Source organism: Mesoplodon mirus (genome assembly GCF_964341445.2).
Source record: "Mesoplodon mirus genome assembly, chromosome: 6".
Lineage (NCBI taxonomy): Eukaryota > Metazoa > Chordata > Mammalia > Artiodactyla > Ziphiidae > Mesoplodon > Mesoplodon mirus.
The window spans coordinates 61,587,479-61,613,753 of NC_138982.1; the positions used below are offsets into that span (position 1 = coordinate 61,587,479).

Sequence of the window (26,275 nt, forward strand, 5' to 3'; positions counted from 1 at the left end):
CCAGTTCACAACATCCAGATACTGAAAATGTGGGAAAATTAGCAAGAGGCTGTTCCCCGAACAGTGGAGCTTGTGGTTCAGGAGGTTTTAAGACTTCACTCTGATTGCTACAGTCTCACATGGTAGCCCTGGAAAGAACTCTCCTATAGCTATTGGAGGGAGATTTGGATCAGTCAAGAACTCAATGGTGGGAGAAAGAAAATACATTTAGAATTTTTGAGCAGATGGGGTGTCTTGTCTCTCTGTCTCTTATTTATTTCTTGAGTTGTTTTTGTAACTGAAATACCTTTTGGGGACTGTGGAAATTATTCATGCTATGAGAAATGTGGTTTTGCTTTTTGATAGCCCTGTTTTTAATTTGTGAAGAGATCAAAATCTTAGATGACCCCTACCCATTACATTTCATTCCTAAGGGTTTGCTTATTAACAGAAACATTTCATTTTTAGCACGGGAGTAATTAAAAATCCTTAACTTCTACTATGTGTAGCTTGTCTAAATGTATTTAAACCACTGAACCAGATTGTTCTGGGTTGTCCAGCTGAATCCATGCCACATCCCAAAATGGTATAGGTTTTGTTGATTTGGAATATTGTACTGTCAAAGTTCAAAACAATCCTAGAAAAAGTTATGTGAGGCTTTAGATGTGAAAATAATAGAATCAAGAGCCCCAAAGACCCAGGGCTTTACACATGATTTCCCTTTTTCTAAAATAGAATCCGTGTACAATTTGAGAGAAGAGAACAGACAGCTGAGGAGAGCGCATCAGGACATGCACACACAGCTGCAAGATGTCAAGGTAAAAAAAAAAACCCAGCATTTGACTGTTTAGTGTTTGCCTGCTTTACTTTGTAGAGTGACCTTAAAAGTCGTTCCCTATTTGACATGCTTTACAATGCACACTGTTATTTTGGGCTTTGCATAAACCGGACCAGGCCCAATACTTTTACCACTTCTGTATCATAAGCTAAACGATGATCTGGAAATCCCAACATTTCCATTAGTACTGAAATGATTCTTTTGCTACGTGGTTCAATCTTAATAAGCTTTTTTTTTGGCAATATAGAAATACCTTTAATATCTTAAGTGAAAAATAAGTACATGAAGTAGAATGCAGGCTGTTATGATAGCTATATACAATTATGTAGAGAAGACCGAAAGGAAACATATAAAATCGTTTGTAACTTATTTAAGGATAGTGGGATTATATATTTCCCCATCTATTTTTCAAATATTCTGCACTATTGTTACAACGTTTTAATAATAAAAATGTTAATTCAAATATTATTAATAATATTTTCACTTATTTCCAGTATGGCTGTAATGTTGCAGGTTTGTTAGATTAATAAGCTTTTTATTTACAAAGGTTTATTAATAATGAGAGGTATTTTTCTTTGTGTGTTGATTTCACTGCAAGTGATTGTGATATTTGGGTAGCATTTTAGATTGTGGAATACTACATTAATCATAGTCTTCCCTCTACAAAGATTTTGGAACTTAACAAATACTGCAAAAACAAACCAGCAAGCAAGCAGCATCTGGGTGCTCACGCCACTGTCTGCCCAAGAGGAGTTTGTCCTAGAATGTTAAAACTCAACCTGTAAAATTCTTTTCTGTGTAGCAACAGCATAAGAATTTACTCTCCGAGCATGAACAACTTGTAGTGACTTTGGAAGACCACAAGAGTGCACTAGCTGCTGCACAGGTTAGAAGGGTAGCGGCCTCTCTGGGTTCTTTTTAAGTCTGCTTAACATTTCTGAATTCCTCTGTGCGTGTAGTCTCTTAAAGGCCAGGCTTCGCTGAGTTCCTTAGGACAGAGCTTTCCTGATCCTGGAGATCATGCATGCTTTCAAAACTCGATCAAGAGAATATTAAATAAAACTTTGATTTTTTTTTTTTTTTGCACTGGCAGTGTGGTGCATATTACTTTTTCTACCTTCCTCCAGCCCCTGCATGCAGTAGTCTAATACTTGTTTCAGTCACAGAAATTATCCCACATATGTGGTCTTTTGCCACCGTATGACCTGTATTGACGCTTGCTATATGATCTGTAGGATTTTATGATGCTAGCTACGTAAATAAATTGTCAAGCTCTATATTTTATTCCTCCCTCCCTTGCTCCCAGCTTTACAGCCTGCACACACTGCTTTTGGGACTAGGCTTATGTGTTGTTCGGTCAAATTGCAGGAAATAAGAGCTCTCAAGTCAATAGAGAAGGAAAATGAGAGTCGTAAGCTTCATTTGTTCAAAGCCTAGAACAGTCCTCAGCACAAGGCAGGCCCTCAGTAAACACTTACTGAATGAACAAATGAACAAATACAAGTGTTGGAGAGCTTATTAAAGTAATATCACATTGAGTGTTTTACAGCTTTCTAGTCGAAGCAAAGAAATAAGAATGGCTAGTTTAGTTGCTATGTCTTCTTAATCACCGGTCTTCACTTTTCTTCTCTTGGAAGAATTAAAAGAAAAGGGCAAAGGAGAACCAACTATCTGTGCTTACCAGGAGACCATGTATTATCTTTTGTCTTTATAAAATTACTAATAGAATCATATGCTGGGCCCTGATTCATCTCAGAGGCTGTAGCATCTGTGTCTCTGGGACCCTTTTTCAAGGTGGTCATTGATTATCTCCCTACAAAACTGTAGCTGTATGGTAATTTTTTCCATGGGTATAAATTAAATTGACTGTAGAGGATATTATTACATTCAAAACCTTCTTTATAAAATTTTTACCAAGTATTATTATTTTCTGTGAGGCTGCTTTTCATACTGAAAAATGTGACAAACCAATTTGAATACTCTATGTACTATAATAGCCATAAATATTAGACTAAGCAACAATTTGAAAATTCAGAAAAATATAAGTAAAATAGTTCATTTAATGACCAAAACCAGATTCTGTCGTAAGCATCCTGGGAGTACTGCCGACAAGGTTTTGCAACAGAAAAAAATTTTAAATTTAACTTACATATAATTTTCTATTTTTTTCAATAGCTTTTTGGTTCTTTTGGGTGGGGCCTCCAAGTTTCTCCTGCTCTTTTACCCCCGTATTAAAACTTTCCCCAGATCTGCTCAGAAAACAACTGCTATTTCAGGCATCTACGTCTCTCGTGTAAATCATCTTATGAGATTCTGTCTTGACAACATGATTTTTTTTTTTTTTTTTTTTTTGCGATACGGGCCTCTCACTGTTGTGGCCTCTCCCATTGTGGAGCACAGGCCCCGGACGCGCAGGCTCAGCGGCCATGGCTCACGGGCCCAGCCACTCAGCGGCATGTGGGATCTTCCCAGACCTGGGCACGAACCCGTGTCCCCTGCATCGGCAGGTGGACTCTCAACCACTGAGCCACCAGGGAAGCCCGACAACCTGATTTTTAAATGTAATAATTAAGGGTGGGAGAAAGCAGGAACAGAGTAGAATTTGAGAGTTTACAGTTTATCAGGGATCATCATAATAACTTTATGTACAGAATTTTATTTACTATTTACAACCTACTGAGTTATATAAAAGTGTATCCTTTTTATATCTAAATAAAGTAAGGTCAAAGGAGTACTGTAGCTGGCCCCAAATCATTGCCAATCATTGACCAAGCTGGAAGCTTAGGTCATCTGGACATCAAAGTCACACTTAACTCTTCAGCTGGAATGTGTGGAGACTCCCTGTATCACAGTTACCTGGACCTTGCTCCAGACCTACTGAATCATCATTTCTAGGGTGGGGGGTCCAGGAGCCTGCATTTTTAACATGATCCTTCCATAATTTAACATGATTCTTAATGCATGCTAGTATTTGAGAACCACAGCATTACTGCCTTCAAAGGTTATGTATCTAGGAGGAGGAGAAAGAAAAAAGACTAGAATATTTATCTTATTAAAAGTATCATTGTGTGGATGTCATCTTTTTTTCTTTGACCTCCAAAGTTGGTTTGCAAATGTTTTGGTAGATTTCTGGGCTAAGGGCCAGTGTTAGCCCTTTGGCATGCCTTTGTTCAAATGATAAAGAAGCACTCCCCTGAGACAGATTTAGCAAGCAGACTTCTTCACCTCTGTGTGAATTAGAAAAAGGCAGAAAGGGCGTGGGAGAGCACTGTGCAGGTGCACAGCTGTGGCCGCAGGAGCACGACTCACCAGCCTCGACTCCCCGTCTGCTGTGCATACTGAGGGCTGCGGCCCTGGCCAGCAGGCCCTTTCTTTCAGAAGAGATTTCTGGGTTCTTTGTGTTCATGTAAGTGTGTGTTTACACACACAGTATTTCTGTTTTAGGGTTACAGTGTTGGTGCATATGATGAGCTAAGTATAGTCTCTTGGTTTTCCTACTTAAAGTGTTTGATTTTTTCCATCTTTCTAGCTTCTTGTATTAAAAATATCATACACACACACACACACACACCCTATCACATATACACACAGGTACACACATATGAGTAGATGAGTATATTCTAGACCTATGCCTTCGTTAGTGCCTTTGTTGCTCTAGAAGAAAAGGACATTCAGAATTGAAGAATAAAAATCCAGCCTCATTTCATGCCTATGCTATTGCTTTCCAAAACTGCAGAGCACAATACAGGAAGCGTTCTAGAGAGGAAGGGACCCTGTGTGAGCACGTATTGACTAGAAGAAGAGGGTGGCCTGAGTGATTTTACATATATATTCAGTTACTTATTTGAAGTCTATGGTTCTTTTCTGCTGAAAAGTGTTACTCAGACCATATTGGTAAAAGATAATCTGCACTTTTATTTATATAATTGTGCAATTTTAAAATAGAGTTTAATGTCATAAAACTGATTGCATAGCTGTCTTACTTTTAATAATGATATTTAGACTAGAAATTTATATATAAAAATCCTGACTTAGTTTAACGTAGCATGGGAAACTAACATCTGTCTTAGATACTTTTTCTCTGTTCCCTTTAACTCTAATTTGCATGTGCTTAAAAACGGTTGAGCATGTCCAAGTAAGTATAGCTAATGCATGGAAACACTCTGCATATTTTTCCTTTCTTGCATTTAGGTATAATATTTTTGTCTAGTCTTCCAGTGAACCGTCTATGAATGATATCCTTTTCCCTCCTCAAATTGTGCAATTTGCATCCAATTGTGCAATTTGTATGCAGACTCAAGTTGCAGAATATAAACAACTGAAAGATACTCTGAATAGGATTCCAAGCTTTCGAAAACCAGAACAAACAGAGCAGCAAAATGTTACCCAGGTGGCACATTCTCCACAACGTGACAGCGCAACAAGGGACAGGTTACCCGGAGAGCCTCGGGAGGTAAGAGGCATGAACTGGTCATCTGTGGTCAGGTCGCTTTCCCTGTCAAGCTGTCCTCAGGTGAACTGCTCTAAATATTGCCAGCTCTAACTGCAGAACACCGGTTCTCACATTTTAGCATATATCAGAGTCCCTAGCAGGGCTGTTAAAACAGGAATAACTGGGCCCCAGCCCACAGTTTACAGTTCAGTTAATTTGGGGTGAGGCCTGAGGATTTGCATTTCTAGGTGATTTGGCTGGTCTGGGGACGCACACTTTGGGAACTGCTGTTCTGTTTCCTGGAAAAGACTGAACTAGTTTTGTCTTTCTTCATGTGGGTATATTTGTTTGAAAGGAGCTGTCATGTCTGAATATTTTAGGGGTTCTTTTTGCGGGGGGGTGTTGGGGGTAGAGTGAGAAGGTTAAATGACCATGAGGATATTATATGACAATCAGCCCACTTAAGTATTAAAGCTGATAATACATTTGAACTTGGTGCTGCACTTGGTCCATACAAAATATGTCAAAGTTTGTATTATATAGCCTGCATAAAACTACAAGAGTATAAGTGCCAGTCACAGAATCCATATTTTGTATTCCTGTTCTTCATAAAATTGAGCCTTGTTGCTTAAGAATATCTCCCAAGTGAAACATCAAAAGTGGTGTTGCCCATATGATTAATTCTTACAGAGTTATTTATGCAATCACACCTGTAATAAAAATGGCAAGTATGATTATCTTTCCCCCAACAAAGTCGTTTTAAACAGTGAATGTTCGAGAAGACTTTCCCCAACTCACCTTCTTATCACCTTATGGGAATAAGTAAGTTGAAGTGAGTGGACTTTGTTTGAATCTTCAGTCTGAGCAAAGCATTCCTTCACAGACAGATTCTGTATCCTCCTGGATGCTTGTTCTTTGTCTGGGTCTTATGTTGCTCCTAACTTAAGAAAACACAACCAGAGCCCTGGTGTGGAAATTGGTTCTATTCTCTAAGTTTAACTACCAGTTTACTGGATTAATCTTTTAAAGACTCAGACTTTTTAGTTCTTCCATCTGGAGGTGGAGATAATAGTCATCTGCTCTGACCTTTCTCACGGGGATGTCGTGGAGGTAAGTGACAGGTGTTGGAAAGCACTTAGGGCCCTTCAGAGAAATATTTCCTGTAAAGCCAGGGCAGTATCAATTCAAACTTGCCAGGTATGCAAGGACTTGGTAAAATGTACACCTCCAAAAGCCGTCCTCAGATGTCTGAGAAAGGACTTTTTTCCTTGGCTTATTTGTTTATGTATACAATTCAGTTTCTAAGTTATGTTTCTGCTAATTTAAGAACAGGGCTTCACATTTATTTCAATTATGGGACAGCAACCTGACCAAAGAAAGTATTCTTTCTGCTAAAGAAGGTTGGTGGGAGGAAGGACAGTGACACATTTTCCTATTGATATTATACCATCTCTCTTTTGCGCCTCTTTTCTAAGTAATGAAGACCATATAGAAATCTCTGAAACTTGCAGAGAAAACTGATTTAAATCAACCAGTTTTAGAAGAGGAGTTCTCTGTGAAAAGACACATCTTTTTTTTTTTCTTCAGTTTTCTATTAATAATATAAAATACTCACAAAAGACTTCCTCCGGTTTACAAAGAAATACCACTTTAATATGTCAAAAATGTTTAATTGTACCTGATTTAATGGGCACTATTATAGCCAACATGGGTGTCCATTAGTAATGGCATTCTTTTTTTTATATTTGCTAACAGAAAGCAAAGCTAGCTCATCCTCTATTTGATCTTATCCTTTTCTTTTCAAATAATTATTGAAAACAAAATTTACCTTGAAGAAAATTATGTAAGTATTTGATCACTTGAAGTATGAGGGTTTTTCCCTTTTTATTCTAAGGGAGAACAGGAGTTAGATTGCTTTTGAGGGTAGGGTCTACTAAGATGTGGTCACTTATAGGCTTTACTTGTAGGTTATTTACGGTACTCTTTCTACGATGAAGTTTTGCTTACGTTGTCTCTATTTTGTAGGTGAGATCACACAGTGAGAAGAGTTAAGTGACTCCACTACAGCCATACTTTTCAGTCAGGACTCTATATTTCTAGACTCTAGGATTTTGCTTATGTTGTAACCCCATAGACATGGTAATAAAGAGATTCTATCACTGCTTTCGAAATAGAAGAGTGTCATTTCCAGTGATGTGCTTGGCCTAGGTGTCCCGAGATAGCGAAGTGTGGCAGAACCATGAAGCAGTCCCTGGAAGAACGGAGGAAACAGAACCTTACCCTCCCACCCAGAAGGAGGCAGGATTCCAGGCGCCCGCAGAACTGACCCGGCGAGAAGCGGGCCGCGGGGAGCCCAAGGGGCGGCCGGCGGAGGAGGAGCACAGGAGGGCCCTGGAGGAGGAGGCGATGGAGCAGGTCGGGCAGGCCGAGCACCTCGCGGAGGAGCACGACCCATCGCCGGAGGAGCAGCAGCGTCGGGAGTGGCCGGAGCGGCGTGAGCGGAAGGAAGCCAGGCTTCTGGAAGCGCAGGCTTACGCTGGGGTATGAGGTCGTCCAGCCAGTTGCCTGGGATAAGGGGTGCGCCTTTGTGTCTACGTGCAGTTGACCCTTGAGCAGGGCAGGTTTGAACCTCACGGGTCCACTCATACCGGGATTTTTTCAGTAGTAAACACGACAAGATCCGTGGTTAGTAGAACCTGCATGTGGGGAACTGCCCAGAGGAGCCCCTTTAGGGAGGGAGGCTATGGAGGAACCCTGTATACAGGGGGCCGACTGAAAGTTGTAAGAAGATTCTCCACTGCACGGAGGGTCAGCGCCCCAGCCTCCCACGCTGTTCAAGGGTCAGCTGTGTTAGGGAAAAAGCCCTCATGTATAACAGTCTATAAAATAAAATCGGGGTGATCTTGCTAAATGTTACATGTACCTATTTAAATGTTCTATTGTGATGTTAGTAGCCTAGCTACCTTATCCCAGAAAGATGGTTGGGGAAAAGAGAAGGTGCTGTGCGTGTGTGTATGTATTGTCTTTGTCAAGAGTGCGCAGTGAGAGAGACTCAGCCACACCCCTTTAACAGAGTAGGAGAGTAGATGGGCACCTCATCCCGCACCTTCCAGTCTGTGCTCGAGCCCCGTGGGATCTTGAGGCCGAGAAGTGACTCATTTTCTGTGATCAAGGGTACTTTTCTCCCTGTTCACTTACTGCCAAATCCTATGTTGGCTTTTGCACGCTCACCTTCAGGGTGGTTAGCAAGTCATCAGAAAGCTGACTTAAGGACGTGCCACTAGGTGAGTGAGTGTGTTTAACCAGTCTCTGCTCAGGCTCCACCACTGAGCACTCCCCTCTCACATAAGTAAGACTCATAAAAACATCCATTATTGTTATAAATGATACTTTTAAAAGAACTGAAAGCAACCCTGAATGCAGCCAGGTGTACCTTCCTTACGCAACCTCAAAGGTGATACCTGACGGTAGGCTACCTGGCCCTTACATGGATGCTGATCACCTTTTATTTATAGCTCTGAAGCTTTGTTTGGCCTCAAACTTTCCAAGACTTCAAGCCGCTAGAGGCTTTGGCTGGGCAGGTGTGAAGGCCCTTGCGGGTGCACTCTTAAATTGTTGCAAAGGTGGCATGAAGAAGCCTCTCTCCCAGTCTTGGGTCCTTCATAGCTTTCCTCAAAGGTAATTCCCCACTAGATTTAATTTCCCTCAACCATGCACCCTCTTTCCTTTAGTGAGAACTGTGTGGACTTGTATTAGTTGGCGGGGGGGGCATGGAGGAGGGAGTGGTAGACAGCTTAATGGAAGCAGAGTTTAAGAATTCCTGTATCAGGTTTTCCTTTAATCAGAAAGTTCTCTCTTCTCATCCATTTTTGGTTTCTTTGAAGAAAAACGGTTCTCTGCTTTTCCACCCTAATCTGAAATTTGACTTCTTTTGGCTCCGCTTAGCCGGAGATTAGTATATGCGTTGCAAGAGTTAATTAGCTTTCCTAGGTCTTCAGCACTTCATGGAAAAGCCTTGGCCTCAGCCTCAGCTCACAAATCGCCCCATTTAGTCTGAGGTTATTACATGCCCACATATACCAGAGCCTTCTGAGCATAAATTTATTTAGGGTTGAAACATTTCTTCTGTTGCGTCCTCCTCCATTTGAGAGGGAGCACATTAAAAATCTGCCTTAATGCCAACAAGTGGAGAAGACCAGTTGCTGAAAGAAGCCAAGGGTGATTCAGAGGTTGGGAGACAGGAGTGGAGTCCAGCCACGGGTGGCTTTGGACCATTATGACAGTTGACCTGACAGGTGTTCACAAACCAGCCCCGCCTTCTACGCGTGTTGTACGAAAGGGACGAAGGGAGGACCCAGGGGACCCGAGAGCTCTTGCTCTGCAGCGACTCTCTGTTCCGCAGGTGTATCCTTCGGGCAAGCCGGTCGCCAAATTCCAGTTGCCGTATGAGGAGCAGCAGAGGCTGGCAGCGCGGCGGGTGGAGGAGGTCCAGCGGCTGAAGGAGCGCCATGAGGCCCCGCCCCAGCAGAGGCTGCAGGGGCCCTTGCTGCACCAGCACCAGCCGCAGCTCCTTGCCAGGGAGACGGCCCAGCAGAGGCAGGCTGGGCTCGCCGAGGGCCGGCCGCAGCGCCTGGAGCAGACACGGTAGCCTCCTGATGGGCCTAGGCAGCCCGCCTCTGGCGTTCACAAGCAAGATAGAGACGGCTTCCTGTATTTGTTACCCGTGAACTTGAGGGGCTCCTGTTGCTCATGTAGCTGAGGCAGAACCACTACCTGAAAACTACATTCCAAACATTGAATTTTCAGAATAATCAACATTTTTTTCCCCTGCTTAAAAATGACAGTGTATGTCTCAAAATAACCTATCAGGTTTTGTGCTAACTTCATTTTATTTTATCATTTGAAAGGTATTTTATCTTTTATAAGGCATGTTTTGAAAGTGTATCTAGAATCTTTATTAAACCTAATTGGATAAGTTTAAGAAATATTTTTATGGCTTTTCAAAAAGTGTCGAAAAATTCATTGATAGCTCTCTTTAAAGATAAATGGCTTATGTCAAACTGTGCTACTTAATTTGTGTCCCTGAGGTGATGATTGTTTGTTTCCCTTGCAGGCAGCAAGCTCGTTATGATGCTGTAGATAATGATATTGTTCAGGGAGCAGAGGACCAGGGCATCCAGGAAGAGGAAGGAGGTGGTGAGCTTCTTAGATGATGGATGTTGTAATAAAACTGCTTGGTAATATATAATATCAACTCAGAGTTAAATGTGTATCTGCATACATGTTTCTCCCGCTCTCTGAAAGCAGAGCGTTCCTGTGAAACCTTTTGTAAACTGAAATGGTGTAAAGCAAAGAAGCAATTACCATAGGACACATCTTGCTAAGGGATACACAGAGCAAATCGAGGTAAAGCACAGATGCTCACAGGCACAGTTCAGAGCTCTGGGGGCTGATGCTGAGCCGCTGAGTGTAGGTCCTGGGGAAGGAGCTGGATGGACGATGCCACTCTCACTGCCCTGCTCTGGGCACAGAGCAGAGACTCTCTCTCTCGCTGCAGAACCAACACTAGTCGCTATTTTTGCTTTTCACCTTTTCCCATAAAATTGGAAATCCTCTTCCGAATTCTTTCCGTTACCCAAAACAGGTACTAATGTAGGTCTTTCGTAAAAGTGAAGTGATGTAAAACGAACTTTCAAAAAGTGGAGGATACCTGTACGTACTACCATCTGTCTTTTGTTATTGTTGGTATGCTTTTCTTAATCCTCCCAAACAGTTCACCTTGGTAGCCTAAATCACGCAACATAATGTTTGTTCTCTGACATTTTAGAGAGGGAATGGTAGTTTAAGCTTTTTGTATGCTAAATACTTATTTCTAACACATTGTCATAGGACTGTTATACTTTGGGAAACTTCTACATTTTCTTCTTACCTTGGAGGTATTTAGATTATTGCCTTGAAAGTTTTTCAAATTAAGTCAATAGTAGCTTTCATTTGCAGGGCACATCTATGTGTCATTTATCAAATACCGCTTACTGTGATAATAGGACTAGACAGTAACCGTTTCCCTGGCAACACTAACACTTAGCTCTGTATCCTTTCCTAAAGAATCTAAAGGAAAGTGATTACCCAAACTCCCTCTACAGCCTGTTCTGATATTTTATAGCCCTTATAGTCAAGAAATTGTTTTCCTTATGTCCCCCCATGCAGCACTTTAAGCTTTTGTGTTCCATTATCAGTAAGACTAGAGAACCATTTGTTCTCTCTTTTATTTAATGGATCCCTTGGTGCACTTGAAACCTGTTGGAAAGTCACCTGCGTCTTTATTTTCTGCAGGCTGAATACTCTCCCTATACTTAAACTTTCCTCTTGCATCTTACCGAAAGAAGTTATTTGTTCCTCTCTTTGTGTGCTCTTATCAATAAATTCTCTTAATTGAAATAATTTTTTTCAAAACGTAGCAAGTAAATGTGTGTGTGAGTATAAACATGCAATGCTTGTGGCATCATCATTACCGCCACCTCAGAGAACACAGGACGACGGGCTGAATTTGTTTTTTTAGCTCCACAAATGAGGTTGTTATTTCCTTCCTTTCCTGAAATAGCATCAGTTTCTTCTTTCAGTGCCTTGCCATTTTCTCTGACATTACCAAAAATTAGTTGATAATTTTAGCGATGTCCAAATTGACTGGGCTTTATTTTATCAAGAAAGTTTTGATCGTTGTTTTTGGCATAATGGGGGAAAATTGCCACTTTCGTTGTAAACATTTGTTTTTGGAGAGTTAGACTGGTGTCACTTACCCACGCTGTCTCTGTAGACACAAGGCCTTTCCACACTATCTCTGTAGACACAAGGCCTGGGGAAAGGGCATAACTTTTCCAGAAAAGCTAAAACATGTACCTTATGTTGAGCTAACCTAGCAGGAGGAGAGAGTGGGTGAAGTGGTCTGCAGGAAAGCCCGCTGGTGACATTGCTTTGCTTTGAAAGGGAGAATCCTGTCTGGTTTGTTTGGGCTGATATCATTTCCTTTGATTTGCTAGCCTATGAGAGAGACAACCAGCACCAAGACGAGGCAGAAGAAGACCCAGAAAATGGACATGAGCTTCAAGAACAAGGGCCCCACGAAGCTGACCCAGAATCCGAGGCAGATGTAAGTGTCCTCTCTTCCGGTCGTGACACTTGGGAACTCACAAGGCAGAAAGGAAACGTGAAGATTTACCTGACACTGTGACTGTGGCTCCAGATATGTCTGTTATTTCATCAGCACAGAAGGAAGGTGGCTTACACAACTATATGATATGAGCAATGTTGTTAACTGTAAACCATGGGGTGTGTGTGTGATGAGAATGGGTTAAAGGTTGCTCTGGGAAAACATCCAAGGAGTTTCCCTCTGGGGACTTTTAGATTAGTCAAATTAAAATAGAAAAGCAAAAAAGAGGCATTGAAATATGTAGTAGTTCTGAAAGATGAAAAAGAAAAAAAAAAAAAAAAAAAGCAAGTGTGGGAGTTGGAGAGAGAACCAGAGAAAGGAGATTAACCACTATGGAGCATGTTGAGCAGTCTGCTAGGGTGTGAATGTGTGTCATGTGACTCTCTGTAATCTCCCAACAGCCCAGTGACTATTTTAATAAACACACAGATAAGAATGTGAGGCTTGAGAAATGAAAGAAAAAAATTTCCCAGACACCATGATGCTATAGAAAAATTAGAATATTAGCAGGTAGAGATATAGTAACCAGAAATGTTCTTTTTGTTTACTCAGAAAGGACCAAGACTCCCAATTCAGTTGGGTGGTCTGGGGCCTTGGCCTTGCCTGCAAATGAGTGTGTCCTTATGCTTCTGTGTAGATGATTTTCACAGTGTAAAATCCTAGCTCTCCTGTCATCTTTTGCTAGGAAATCCACCACCATGTTAATAAAATTCAGTCTGTGCTATCCTATGCGCCCTGTCCATATTCTTCCTTGATAAACATTGAGAAGGTCTTCCTGATAGATGCTTGAAGCTGCCCTGATGGAAACAGCTTTTGCACATAACTTACACTGAGAGGTGGCAGAACACATTTACCCACCAGCCCCTGAACTGGCATTTCTCAGAGTATGCTCCAGGAATATTTTCAGGAAATATTTTCAGGAAAGAGCAAGAGCTATAGATAGGAGGAGAGTGTGAGAGACAGAGGATGTGAAAGAGCAAGAGAGTGTCCATGAGAGAGCAAGAAAGCAAGTGTGCAAACGCCTGAGAGCGTCCTGAGAGCGATGGAGGGGACGGAGGAAGGGTGGGTACTCCAGTCACTGACTTTGGGAAACGCTGTGTGTTTCGACTGCTTACCTGACTGCATAATCCTTTACTCTCCTTTCATCAGTTGACTTGCTCTAGATAACACGCTGGGAAACGCTGGCCTTTCTACCATGCCTTCTCTTAATTAGAAATTATTAGCTTGCTTGTCCCTCTCTTTGTCTCATACTTTATCCATTTATTTTTAAAGTAAAAACATTTTTGTCCAGCTTTACTGAGATTTAATAATCATCTAACTATTTTTTGAATGTAACAACCGTGCCTATTAAACCTTTTTTTACTACTTGGTTAGAGTTAGAACTAATGTGTACATTTTCACGTACTTCTGCAAAAGACATCTTGTACTTTTTTTCTGAAGAAAATGTGTTACATTTTTCCTATATTTCCACACGGTTTATTGATAACGTACAAAAAGTGATCCATATAACAAGATTGTGGAGTAATTGGAGTTTAATGTGAAGATTATGATTTGTCACTCTATATTCCCAAGAAAAGTGTCATTTTGCTCTTGAACAATGTACATAGCCGGGGATGTGCAGATAATACCTCAGCTGAGACTGCAGCGAGCTCTTGTACATGGTCAAGGCTCGGAGGTGAATTGAAGTAGAATTTTGTGGTCTGGAGACTAAATCTCACTCTGAGGCTTCACCATCTCTGGGAAGCATTTGCTGCTTCAGTGAAGTGCCCTATTGATGACCCCGGTGTGATCAGGGAAGCTCTTACAAGCATCGCCATTTCTGCCCGGCTCAGGCTCTAAAATCTGAATCTTTATGAGGGCATGTATTTTTTTTTTTTTTTTTTTTTTTTTTTTTTTGCGGTACGCGGGCCTCTCACTGTTGTGGCCTCTCCCGTTGCGGAGCACAGGCTCCGGACGCGCAGGCTCAGCGGCCATGGCTCATGGGCCCAGCCGCTCCGTGGCATGTGGGATCTTCCCGGACCGGGGCACGAACCCGTGTCCCCTGCATCGGCAGGCGGACTCTCAACCACTGCACCATCACGGAAGCCCGGGCACATATTATTTTGAAAGGTGCTTTGGGAGCATAAGTGGGACATCCAGATAATTTTAAAGTTGATCATGTGAAGGGCATTCACTGAACACAATAACAGAACTACTACTTGAGAGGTGGGGCGGGGAGGGGGAGGGATTTTTCAAAATATATTGCCGGAGGCTGGGTTAGCCCAGTCCCTTTTCTCCTGTCTCTTGCCAGTGCAGCCTCTCTCAGCTTCACGGTAGTGTTCATTATAAAGAAATGTGATCCACACTAGAACGTGATCATCTACTTGTGAATTAGCCTCCTCTTGTCTCCTCGTGGGCCCTCTTCTTGGGTCCTTTCTGGTGTGGGCTTCCTCTCTCCTCAGCTGCTTTTTACTCACTTACATGTAACAGCTGGTTTTGCAAAGGATAACTCATCTGTCAAAAAATCAACATACCAGTGAAAGAAGTTACTATTTGCCTGTCTAAATCTCTCCTTTTAATTATTTCTCCTACTTGGTCCTTTGGCTTTCATTAACTGTTTGTCTTGTCATCTAGTTGTGTTCATATTACTTGTGATATTAGAGTTTTGAGAACTATTTTGGAATCGCTTGCAGGAAAGAAATGCTATTTGAACTTAATTCTGATGCATCAGTCTGACAAATAAAGCAGAGACTTTATCTTTAGATGGTGGGATGAATACTTGTGAGTCTTGGCAAAGATAGATCTGAACAATCTGGTGAAGGACAATTTCATTTTCTGCCAGTGTCTGGCCTTTCAAATGACATTAAACTTGATCCTGGAATTTGAAGTGGTGGTTGCTTTTCATTCAAATTTTACAGAGGGCAGCTGTAGAGGATATAAACCCAGCAGACGACCCTAATAATCAAGGGGAGGATGAATTTGAGGAAGCCGGGCAAGTGAGGGAAGAAAACTTGCCAGATGAAAATGAAGAGCAGAAACAAAGTCACCAAAAGCAAGGGAACGCAGAAGTGGAGGAGCATTTGGTGGTAAGCGGATGCCACAACGGAGGGTGGTTTTAACTCGGGTATTTTAACAAATGCCTGGTTTTACGCCAAAGGGTAGCCATAACCTCATGGACAGGAGATTCACCTCTTTGGGCTTTTTTGGGGGTCATCATGTGAAATGCCCACCCTCAGAGAGAGCGGGTGATGAGCATCCTGGGCTTTGTGTTGAGAATGGTTAGTCATCATTTCCTGGCCGCTGATGCATTGAAAGTATACTGTTCATGGCCTATTCTTTGTCCCAGAGGACTGGACAGCCCATCTCCAGTGTTCGGTAACCTGAACACTGCCTCCCCTTTTGTTTCAACAGATGGCAGGAAATCCAGACCAGCAGGAGGACAATGTGGATGACCAGTACCAGGAAGAGGGGGAAGAGGAGGTAGGAAGGGGGAGGGCAGGAGGCCAGACTGGTTGGGGCCTCACGCTCACCTGGAATAGACCTCGGCCACGAGGGCTTCTGTGGAAAGGTTCAGAGAGCCGTAGGCTGGGTAAGGAAGGGTGGTTTCGAGGGGAAACGGACCAAGGCCGTGGAGACATTTGGTTGGAAGATAACAAAAATGGGGTGATAAAATCCTCCTCTCTGGTGTTCCCTAGAAATTTGGAATTGAGAAGACACTTGGCCTTCCAGAAATGGCGGACTTAGGTTTATGTGATCTTTGTAAGAATACTTTTTCCTGTCTCTTTCCCTCACAAGAAACAAGAGCAAAGCTCTGCACACTGAGGGTCTGGACTAACCCCAGAGACTTTCCCTGTAGACATGGCCACAGTGCCTGTGTCACAGGGGCACCCCGTGGTGTCTATCAGAATACACTTAACACCCTCCAGACACTTAAAAAATTTTATAGCCTTTGCCTTTCTAAGAATTTAGTATCTTAATCAAGTTTAACAAAGAAGAAAAGGAAAAATATGTAAGGAGCTCTGTTGAGTAAAATGCACTTGGGTGGAATTTCTTAACATTTCATTTTAGTTTGCTTCTTATTGTAAACCTTTGGCATATCATTGTTAATTAGGTTTACAGAGCATCTACCTTGGTGCCACAATCATGTAACTGACTGATGAATGCTGTTGGTTGTAGCTGGTTAGTCACGGCGGGGTACTGTATGGACCGCTGAAGCTCAGTTCTCGGGAATATGATACGGATGAGGCCAAGGCCCCATGTTCAGTCTCTCTGGATCAGCAAATGGACCAGCAGATTAAAGCCTTGGTTCAGAGGCACCCCTCAGCCAGGCCTCTTGCAGATGCGTGGCTCTGACCCTAAGGGGAATGGCAGGAGAGGACGGACAAATGGCAGCCTGAACAAACCCCCCCAACCCCTGAGAGCCTGCTCAGAAGGCACGAGCTGCTACGCTCACTGGCATGGTTCCCTTGACTAGGTCTGCCACCTCGTTTAGATTGCATTTATCAGCTTTTCAGAGCTGATGCTGAAATGTGTGTTTATACCTGGAAAACAGAAAAGAACATCACTCTTTTCAGTCATTGGCAACATACACCTCTAGTCACGTGCAGTCTACCTGGCTTGATCTTCTTTTTCTCTCTCCTTTTTCTCATCCTGCTGTTCATCCTAATGAAGCCCCTGAGCTGTGTTATCAGAGGAGAGCATTAGAGAACCTAGCAGCCTTGAATATTAAGACGTTTGGCAAGAGAAAGATATTCATCTGGACCTCTCTTGTAACAGGATGTCTAGACTAATATTACTTTGTTTCATTATAACAGAAGCCAGGAATCTTTGGGAGATTAAAAGAGAAGAGATTCACCTTGGCTCCTTTTTAAAAATTCAGAAGGGTGCACATAAAATGTTAATCAGTATTTACTGATTATTTTTTTTTAACTTCTATATTCTATCAGTTAAGGTGGAGAGAGAAATCCTGGGATCCAAGAGGGATCAAAGATAGAAAGAAATCAAAGGCAGAGAGGCGGGAGGGAAGGAGGATGGTGACGAGGCAGAGGCTGGTGCCCGACGCCGGGCAGCTGCTCCCCAGGCCACTGTCCCTCCTCTCTCAGCGGGGCTGACTGACTGGAGCCCTTCCCCCTCCCTGCGCCTGACCCCTAGTTTCCTTCCCAGAGCTCCTAGCTGTTGCACCCCATCCCCACTACCTAACCCTCGCACAGAGGCTCCAGGTCGCCATGCCCTCTCATTTAGGGTGATTGCCACGTGGGCTCTCAGCGGAAGCCCAGCGTGCCTCTCTTCTTCCCCGGGTACCTTTCCCCTCTGCCCCCTAAGCGCCCCTTGCTCAGGCTGTGTTATATTTTTCTGGTAGTTCCTGTGGTGATTAGTTATTGGATTTTCCCACCTCTTTCCATTGTTCTCAGCTCTTCCCTTGAGGAGGGAGAAGCACTTCCATATACCAGGCAAGGACTAGTAACAGAGACGAAGTTCTCAGCAGACTGCAGCAAAAGAAGAAAAACAAAGAGGGATGCAATACGTGAGAACACATAGCGTGTTGTTTACAAGTGCTGTGTATGTGAGCACTGAAAACCGTAAAACGCTGTGTGATTTGCATCATTCTTATCTTCCTTAAGCCTCAGAGCCTTCCACTGCCCCAGCTGACCCCTGGGAATGTAAGGCCCATTGCTGCCATCGGGTCCCCTCCCTTCCAGCCCACAGTCAGCCTGACTTCTGTCACATTTGCTCCTAGGGAGGTGTTGCATCTTGCCAGGGTTATACCTGTTCAGAGGTACAGCCCATCAGACTGATTGAACTCTGAGAGTAGAGGACCCCAAACAAGTGTGCATTCTCCCTGCCTTCTCTTATCTGAGTGCAACAGTGTTATCCTTCTGAGACATAAAGGCGGACGGCTATTCCCACGCATTCATTGTTTACTGTTGGGGATCCTTAAGAATGAAAGACATTCATATGGTGAGCCCATCCTCACGTTGCTTACTTTACAGATTTTTTATATCCTTATGAGCAAACGAGACAAACTGTGACATTGCTGAAAAGTACTGTGTGTGCTTTAAAATTATTTAAATGTTTAAAAATATATGGAGACTAAATGACCACTTTGAAAAACCCGAGTGCTCAGTTTCTCCCATCTAACTGAAAACAGATTGATCTGAACACTCACATAAGAGCAGGTACAGGGTTACCTGGCTCCCTTTAGTGGTATGTCAGCCTATGAATCACCACATCAAGAAGCTGTCCAGATAGCAGAAACTCTCCTATTAAACATTCGCCAGCAAGCAGGGGTGTTCACCACCATAGTGGACATTGTTGGAAGGCCCTTCCATTGTCACATCCCATCCACTTCTTTGGATTCCAGGATTCTTGACTACTTAAGGTGCAGCCTTCTGGTTCCTGGCTCATCCCATAACATCTTTGATGCATCAGAGAAAGGCGCGAATACGTATGGGGACTGGGTAGCTAGCCAAAGCCCATTTCAGATTCGGAAGATCTGTTTTATCTTGTTTAGTTTTCACTATTTATTAACCCATGCCACATAGGGACCATTTCTAAAATGCCTAAAACATTAGATTTCAGTAATGAGTAATGAGGAGCAGTGTAGGGAGATATTTAACAAAATGTTTGCGTCGGCTTTAGCAGGATAGTAAAGAGGGTCAAGTGTGGAAGACATAATTGGCGTGTCTACATTGTAAAAGAGTCACATTTGGCTTCTGGTTATTAGTGTAAGCATATTTTAAACTTAGAAACTCCATATCACTTTGTCCCATTTCAGCAGTGCCTTTAAGATGGATTTGAATTACTTTTGCCCCAAACATGAAGAATATATTACTAGAATAGAAAAGGTACATTCATAAATTTGAAAATCTACAAAATTTTCATTTGTGCAATCCCTAAATTAAAAAGTAATTTAAATCAGTGGTTCCCACCTCAGATTATATTGACAACTGGTCAACAACCTACATTTCCTACAGTAGATCCCAAGGGAAGAGAAGACAGAGCTCATAAACAGGTGTTTATCTCTCTAGCCAGAGACATTCATTGTCACTCAAGCGAATGGCTCTCAGGCTTTGCTGTGGCTAAGAATCACCTTGGAAAGTGTGTAAAAAATACAGATTCCTGCATCAGACCTTACCCTTGGAGATTTTGATCCTATCTGTGTGGGGTGTAGGAGTTGGAGTTTTTCACAAGCCCCCCAGCTGATGCTGATGTTTCAGGGGCACACTTTAGAGAAGCAGGCCTACGACAGGTCAGGTCTGTAGCTAGACTTTGGGAAGTCTGAACCTCCTGAAACTTCCATGCAAAATTATGTATACCTATGCCCATTTACTAAAGACTTCCTAACCAAAGTGTTAAAAGGGTCCATGACTCACCCTACCCATCCCACACATACACACATACACACACACACACACACACACACACACAGAGAGAAAATTAAAAATCACTGCTTTTTATCTAACCCTTTCTTTGACAGATAAGACATTTGAGCTTCAGAGAGGTTAGGTAAGTTTTCAGAGGTCACACAGCTTGTTATTGTTAGAACCATGATTAGACCCTACCCAGGTCTGCTTTTAAAAGCTACCATGATTAAATATACTAAGCACAGTAACTAAATAGCTGATACGGGCAAGTTTTTCTTTATAGAAGTTAGTCAATACAGAAGGAATGATGGAATTAGAAAGTCACCAGTTTTGTAACCCTAATTAAAACAGTTGATTTAAGAGCAGTCATCAATGGATGATATCATCAGATGGATGGAGGTCAGGGGATTTTACCATGGAGGGATCAGGCTGTAGCTATCTGAGCACACTGGCCAACCTTAGCTTCACTAAAAGTGGGACAAGCATTGTATGCCTCCTGATGTGATGAAAATACGAAATCTACAGCATCACCTCTGAAAAGTCCTTGTTTTGCAAATTGAATCTGAATTCATTCAAGCCTTTAAGCTAACTTCCTTTTATAAGAAATGTGGAGGCTAAAAAAATGAGTTAAGTGATACCTTAAAGAAGCAAATAAATCCAGAATGTGGGTCATTTTACTGGACAACAATTCAAGATAGCATTAAGGGAAAAAGAGGGGAGTGGAACTGGTGTTAGATGTGGCCTTTGTTTGGATCATGATTGGAACAAACCAACTATAAATAGACATATTTAAGACAATCAGGAAAATGTAAGTAAGGACTAGACATTAGATGATACCATGGAATTATTTATCAGACGTGATAATGGCATTATGCTTATATAAGAAAAGCCCAGTGTGTTTAGAAATACATTCCAAGATGAGTAGGGGTGAAATTACATGATATCTAGAATTTTAAGAATAATTCATCAGAAAATAAAGAAAAGTGATAGGTGATGCAAGTGTGGCAACACTGAGGTAACCTTTGAACCTTGGTGATGGCTGTAAGGAGTTTATTGAATTATTGTCTTTGTGTGTGCTTGAAAATCTTCACAGTAAAAACAAGTGACGTTATTGTTCATACAACCTGGAGAGTTAAGGAGCAAAGGTTTTAACGCAGGTCTGTCTGACTCCATGGTCTGCGTTAGGGGGTTGGCAGACTACAGGCCTGGGCCTATTTTATAAGTGAAGCCTTACTGGAACACAAGCCATGGCTTTTTGTGTACATGTTGTCTAAGGCTGCTGCTGCACTAGAGTTGGGTAGTTGCTAGAGACCTTATGGCCAAGAAAGTCTGGATATTTACTCTCTGGCCCTTTGCAGCAAAAGTTTGCCAACACTGGTCCTTTTCACCATACCACAGTTTCAAGGCAGTTCCCTCCCAACCCCAACTAAAGCATGTTTAGTGTTCACTAGTATATTTTCATTATTAAGGCTGTAGAAGACATGTCTGTTCACAGAAATTGACTGGGGACACTTCAGCAATTTTCAATTAGTGAGACCTTAATATAGTCTGAAATAAGTGCTTCACTGTTTTCGTTACAATGTCCTGGGAAATGCTGTGATGAGATTCCATGACTAAGGGCAGAAGAGATGTCATTGGCCGCTGATAGAAACTGCAGGTAAGATAGAGGTGTCTTGTTTATAGCTCGCTCTACCAAGACACATGAATACAAAGTATACTCTATACCTGTCCCCACATGTATTTATTTGGTGCCAGCGTGGTGTAGGGGCTGAGAGTCCAGCCAACAATTGACTGCTTAGAAGAGGTTCATGAAGGCTGGGCTCTGTTAGGGCATCTTTGAAGGGTCATCTTTGTAAGCTCCTAATAGGCCAGGGTCCCTCCAAAGTGAGGCTGGTGGGTTGCAGTTCATCCTGCTGAACCTGGACTGGACACCTTGAGGCAGCCCTTAATTAGTCGTTCCTTAATTATAACACCTGCCTACTTTCCTCCCCTTGCCCATATCTGGGATATTTATCACACATACACCCCACCCCCCCAAAATTAGGTAATTTTGTGTGTTATTCAAGAAGACTTACTTTTATGCCACTCTCCTCAGAGAGATCAGGGTTCTTTCTGGTACCAGGACACTGCATTATGCTTAATTGGTAGTCAGCGATTTTTTGAAATGTATTCAAATGACTTAAACCTTTTGGCATATGTATAGTTTTCAGAATCGTTAAGTTAGAAAATATTTTACCCTCTATTTGTGTGGAATGTGATCATTAAATAGAGATTATTTAGCAAAAATATTTGGATGCTTTCTTTGATTTGCATTTTGATAAAAAACAATCAGAATCAATGACACATAACAGTAGTAGCATACATGAAGAAAACTACTTAAAACAGAAATGTGTTAGAACACTAAAGAGATGTAGGGATTTGAGGTAGCTTAATAACTATTTTATGAAGAAATTGAAATGATTGTATTCTGTGTTCTAGATATTTTAGCCAGAGAAGTTTATTCTTAATTATAGAAACGTATATACACAGGTTTTCCTCAGTTTTCTACTACATTATATATAGGTAGTGGTGCCTGATTTCTGTGCCTTTACAGAGCAGCTATTTTTTGCATTGATTCATTGATTCATTCATTGACTCATTTCATTCAACAGTATTTATTAAGCAATTGCAGTGTGCCAAGTATGCATCTAGGCATTGAAGGCAGTTAGTTGAGTAAGACAGATGGTTCCTGTCTTCACAAGAACTTACATCTGTCAGAGCCTTCAGACTTCCAACAGTTCTCCCATTCAATTTGATAAGGTGAATTTCTTCAGGTGTATATACTTGGAGTGTTATATCAGAAACTCAAAACACAAAGGTCCTAGATTCTGAATCACGTTGATTTTTTTGTAGTAGGTGTATTATACATTTCTTATGGCTAATAGAGCAGTCAAATCTCTGACTTTCTTTTCACATTTATTTTTAGTTTGATTTTGTCTCTGCTGCTTTGAATGAACTTTTGGGAAATCAAAACATGTTGTTGCAAGTGTTGAAATGATCAAGGTGTCACCTGATGTCTCTTGGTTTGTTTTAGGTTCAGGAAGATTTGACTGAGGAGAAAAAAAGGGAATTGGAGCATAATGCTGAAGAGACCTATGGTGAAAATGATGAAAATGTACGCATAGGGTCTACCTATTTCTATTGTGCTTGTGTGCCTGTGCGCGCAAGTATGGGAGATACGTATGTATAGTTGGAAAGATACCAGTGGGTACATCTAAGGTGCCGCAGAGTTTAACAGGCCAACCTAGAACTAGGAAAATTTGTGACAACCTGAAGATTAGAAAAGACTGTAGCACTCTTGCCTGTTGGAACATTTTTCTTCACTTGTTTTCTTTCTCCAAAAATGAATAACTTCATACTGGTTTTTTGGGGTGTATTTTTAGAGGGAATTTTTTATACCACTAACTCTGTGCCCTCTCTCTTAGTTTTCCTTTTTTTTCTTTTTAACTTCAAGGCCGATGAGAAAAACAATGATGGAGAAGAGCAAGAAGTTCGAGATGACAACCACCCCAAAGGCCGAGAGGAGCACTACGAGGAAGAAGAAGAGGAGGAGGAGGACGGAGCCGCTGCTGCTGAGAAATCTCGGCAAAGAGCTGAAATGTAGCTGTGTCCGATTTCACAGACAGAGCTCAGCCAACGGATTCTTTTCAAGCTGCTCAAAAATAAATCTGCCTACTGAACTCTAGGATATTTAACTACAAAAATTAAGAATTTAGACTTTTTAACTTTTGTATTAGAAATGCTCATACATTTATATGAATATATTTTGTTAACCTAGGTTAGAGCTTCTTTTTATATTCAAGCAAAACATGAACGATAATAAAAACAATAAAGCAGACCTTAGGCTCTGAATCTCATTTTTCATAGATTATGTGATGTTGGAGAAGACATGGATTTTGTATATGTTTCAACTTGTTCCTTCTCTGTCCTCTACGTTCCAAGCATTCTGTTGTTTGCCTTTGATGAAATGCAGGATAGAGAATACTGAAAAATGCTGTACAGACATTAAGGAGAATGGCCAGTTTACTAATTGCTGCCTTTCCAAGGTTCTTATGCATAGTTCTGATAGAATTTTCACCAGTCTGTGTATCTCTAGGATAAGATTCATGGACAGAGTGACATACAGTTAGAAAGACGTTTTTGTTATAAAGACATTTTTTTCAGGCTTTTCACATCAGTTAGAAAGAATGTTTGGCTTTACTTAAAATCACAGCTCTTCCTCTTGAGAGGAATTAAATTTAAATGCGAGATAGAACTAAAACTCACTTGACAGTATTCTGGACTTAGATATTTCAGGATTCAAACAAGGTATGACACATCAGCATATTAACCTTTTTGAAGGACTGACACCTTGTTTAATAACTAATTTAGTGTGTATGGGTGGCGTTTTCCACGTGAGCACCCCTTTTTTTTCTGTAGTCACCCAGTGATAGCTTTGTTTTAGTATCTAATTCTCTACAGTAATATATATTTCCCCTGTGAGCTCTGTGCCTCTGTATGTAATCACTGATGACAAGCATGAATATGAAGACATATCAAATTGTACAACTGAATAGGGTATTTTTCAAAAACTATATGGTGAAATACACATGGTGGTATGGTTGACCCTCATGACTTTTCTCTGTGCTGAGAATGGGTCTGCTTTATGCCCATGGATAGACTTTTAATGATTATGAATTATACAAATCCCTTAAAATAAAAATATTAAAAATCAAAAATTTCCCATGGGATAGAGACATATTGCAGTCTCCAGTATAAAGATTTTTAACTAAATAGAATTAGGTTATATCATTCTTATGTGTGTGGTTTTATAATAGTACTTTCAAATCAATAAAAACAGATTTCAGTTTCTACCATTATATGAATGTAATTTTACTTTTTAATAACCACACTCATGTATGGTTTTGATTATCCCAGTTGAGTGATTATGTATGTATGCATAGGAATGTTTTGTTCAAATGTATTTTGGGTTTTCGATAATCATGAATCAAATCTTACTTTTATGTATAAAAACCCTTTATGTAATGTAAAATGTATAATATTGTACATAATATTCAGAATACAATTATTTTGGTAAATTAGTTTGTATTTTTAATGTCCCAATTTCAGTATTTAATTATTTGAAACTTGGTAATAGTCAATAAAGCTATAAAAAGCAAGTGATAAATCTTTGAAAGTATGTGATTTTTTATTCATTTCTGATCCTGTAACATTATTCAGTTCTTTTTCATAAAGGGAAAAATTTTAAGGGGAACCAATGTATATTAATGAATTATAAAATGCCTTTCGGGCTTCCCTGGTGGCGCAGTGGTTGAGAGTCCGCCTGCCGATGCAGGGGACACGGGTTCGTGCCCCGATCCGGGAAGATCCCACATGCCACGGAGAGGCTAGGCCCGTGAGCCATGGCCACTGAGCCTGCGCGTCCGGAGCCTGTGCTCCGCAACGGGAGAGGCCACAACAGTGAGAGGCCCGCATACCGCAAAAATAAATAAATAAATAAATAATAAAATGCCTTTCCCAATCTTTCTCGACTTGGATTGGCACATGAGTTTTTCCCCCCCTTTTCTAAAGGAAGAGCTAAGAATTTTTATTTTATTTGAGCTAGTTCTGGAGGAAGAAAAAAGAGAAATGTAAGAGTGTCATGTGCAAACACACAAAATAAACAAACTATTGAATCCTCCCTGGGAAAGTAAACAGAACAATCGCAAACCATTCTACTCTGTATGGCACCAAGTTATAGGGCTGCTTAACCTAATGTGTGGAAGAGAACTAATCACCCAGAACTGATCTACATTAATGAGATGAGGAGGAATAAAATGTCATTTGTATTTACCTTGCCAATTAATCTATGACTTTTGGTGCAACCCGTATGTCAAAGGATTTGGTACCAGTGATATATAATCAGAAGGGAAAAAAATAATTTTTTTAAGGCCAAGTACAGTGGAGTACAAAAATGCTATATTAGTACAGATGTAATGACTGGATATTTATGAGTGATTGAGTAAGACCTAGGAGTAAGAGTATAATCTGAGCCATGTGGAGGTCACAGTGACTCACTGTTATAAAGGAAAATGATGGACACTTATTGAATGCCTTCATAGTGTGAGAAACGTGAAAAAAGGACCCACTTTATCCCCTCAGTGCTCCTTTAAGTTTGATGGAATTCCTTTCTTATCTTACAACCAAAGAATTTTGATTTTCTGAAGCTTTGAGTTCTTTGTTTTGTTTTTAATTCTCATTACCTTGTGGTACATTGTCATATGGCATGTTGCACAGCATTTTAAAAAAAAGGTCAATTTCTACTCTTGAATTATCTTCTTTTGGCTTCCCTTCTATTATCTATTCTTAGTTTTCTTCTAACCATCCTGACTACTCTTTCCCAACTTTTTTTTTTTTCCGGTATCTCTTCTTCTGCCTGCCCCTAAAATATCAGTGTT

General features: G+C 41.1%; 1 protein-coding gene across 2 annotated transcripts in view; it reads left to right on the forward strand.

Moving 5' to 3' along the window:
- The window catches only part of GOLIM4 (golgi integral membrane protein 4), a 76,953-nt gene extending 51,948 nt beyond the window's left edge, over positions 1–25,005 (forward strand). Inside the window, exons 6-16 of one of the 2 annotated variants that reach the window (XM_082625171.1) lie at positions 715–797; positions 1,620–1,703; positions 5,112–5,270; positions 7,458–7,790; positions 9,652–9,893; positions 10,363–10,442; positions 12,287–12,396; positions 15,354–15,521; positions 15,847–15,915; positions 22,873–22,953; positions 23,293–25,005. In XM_082625171.1, coding sequence (XP_082481297.1) covers positions 715–797; positions 1,620–1,703; positions 5,112–5,270; positions 7,458–7,790; positions 9,652–9,893; positions 10,363–10,442; positions 12,287–12,396; positions 15,354–15,521; positions 15,847–15,915; positions 22,873–22,953; positions 23,293–23,442 — 1,559 coding nt within the window. In that variant the 3' untranslated portion in view covers positions 23,443–25,005. Of the gene's footprint in view, positions 1–714; positions 798–1,619; positions 1,704–5,111; positions 5,271–7,457; positions 7,791–9,651; positions 9,894–10,362; positions 10,446–12,286; positions 12,397–15,353; positions 15,522–15,846; positions 15,916–22,872; positions 22,954–23,292 lie in introns of both variants that reach the window. The other variant, XM_082625170.1, reaches the window with a different exon arrangement.
- The last annotated feature ends 1,270 nt before the right edge of the window (positions 25,006–26,275 follow it).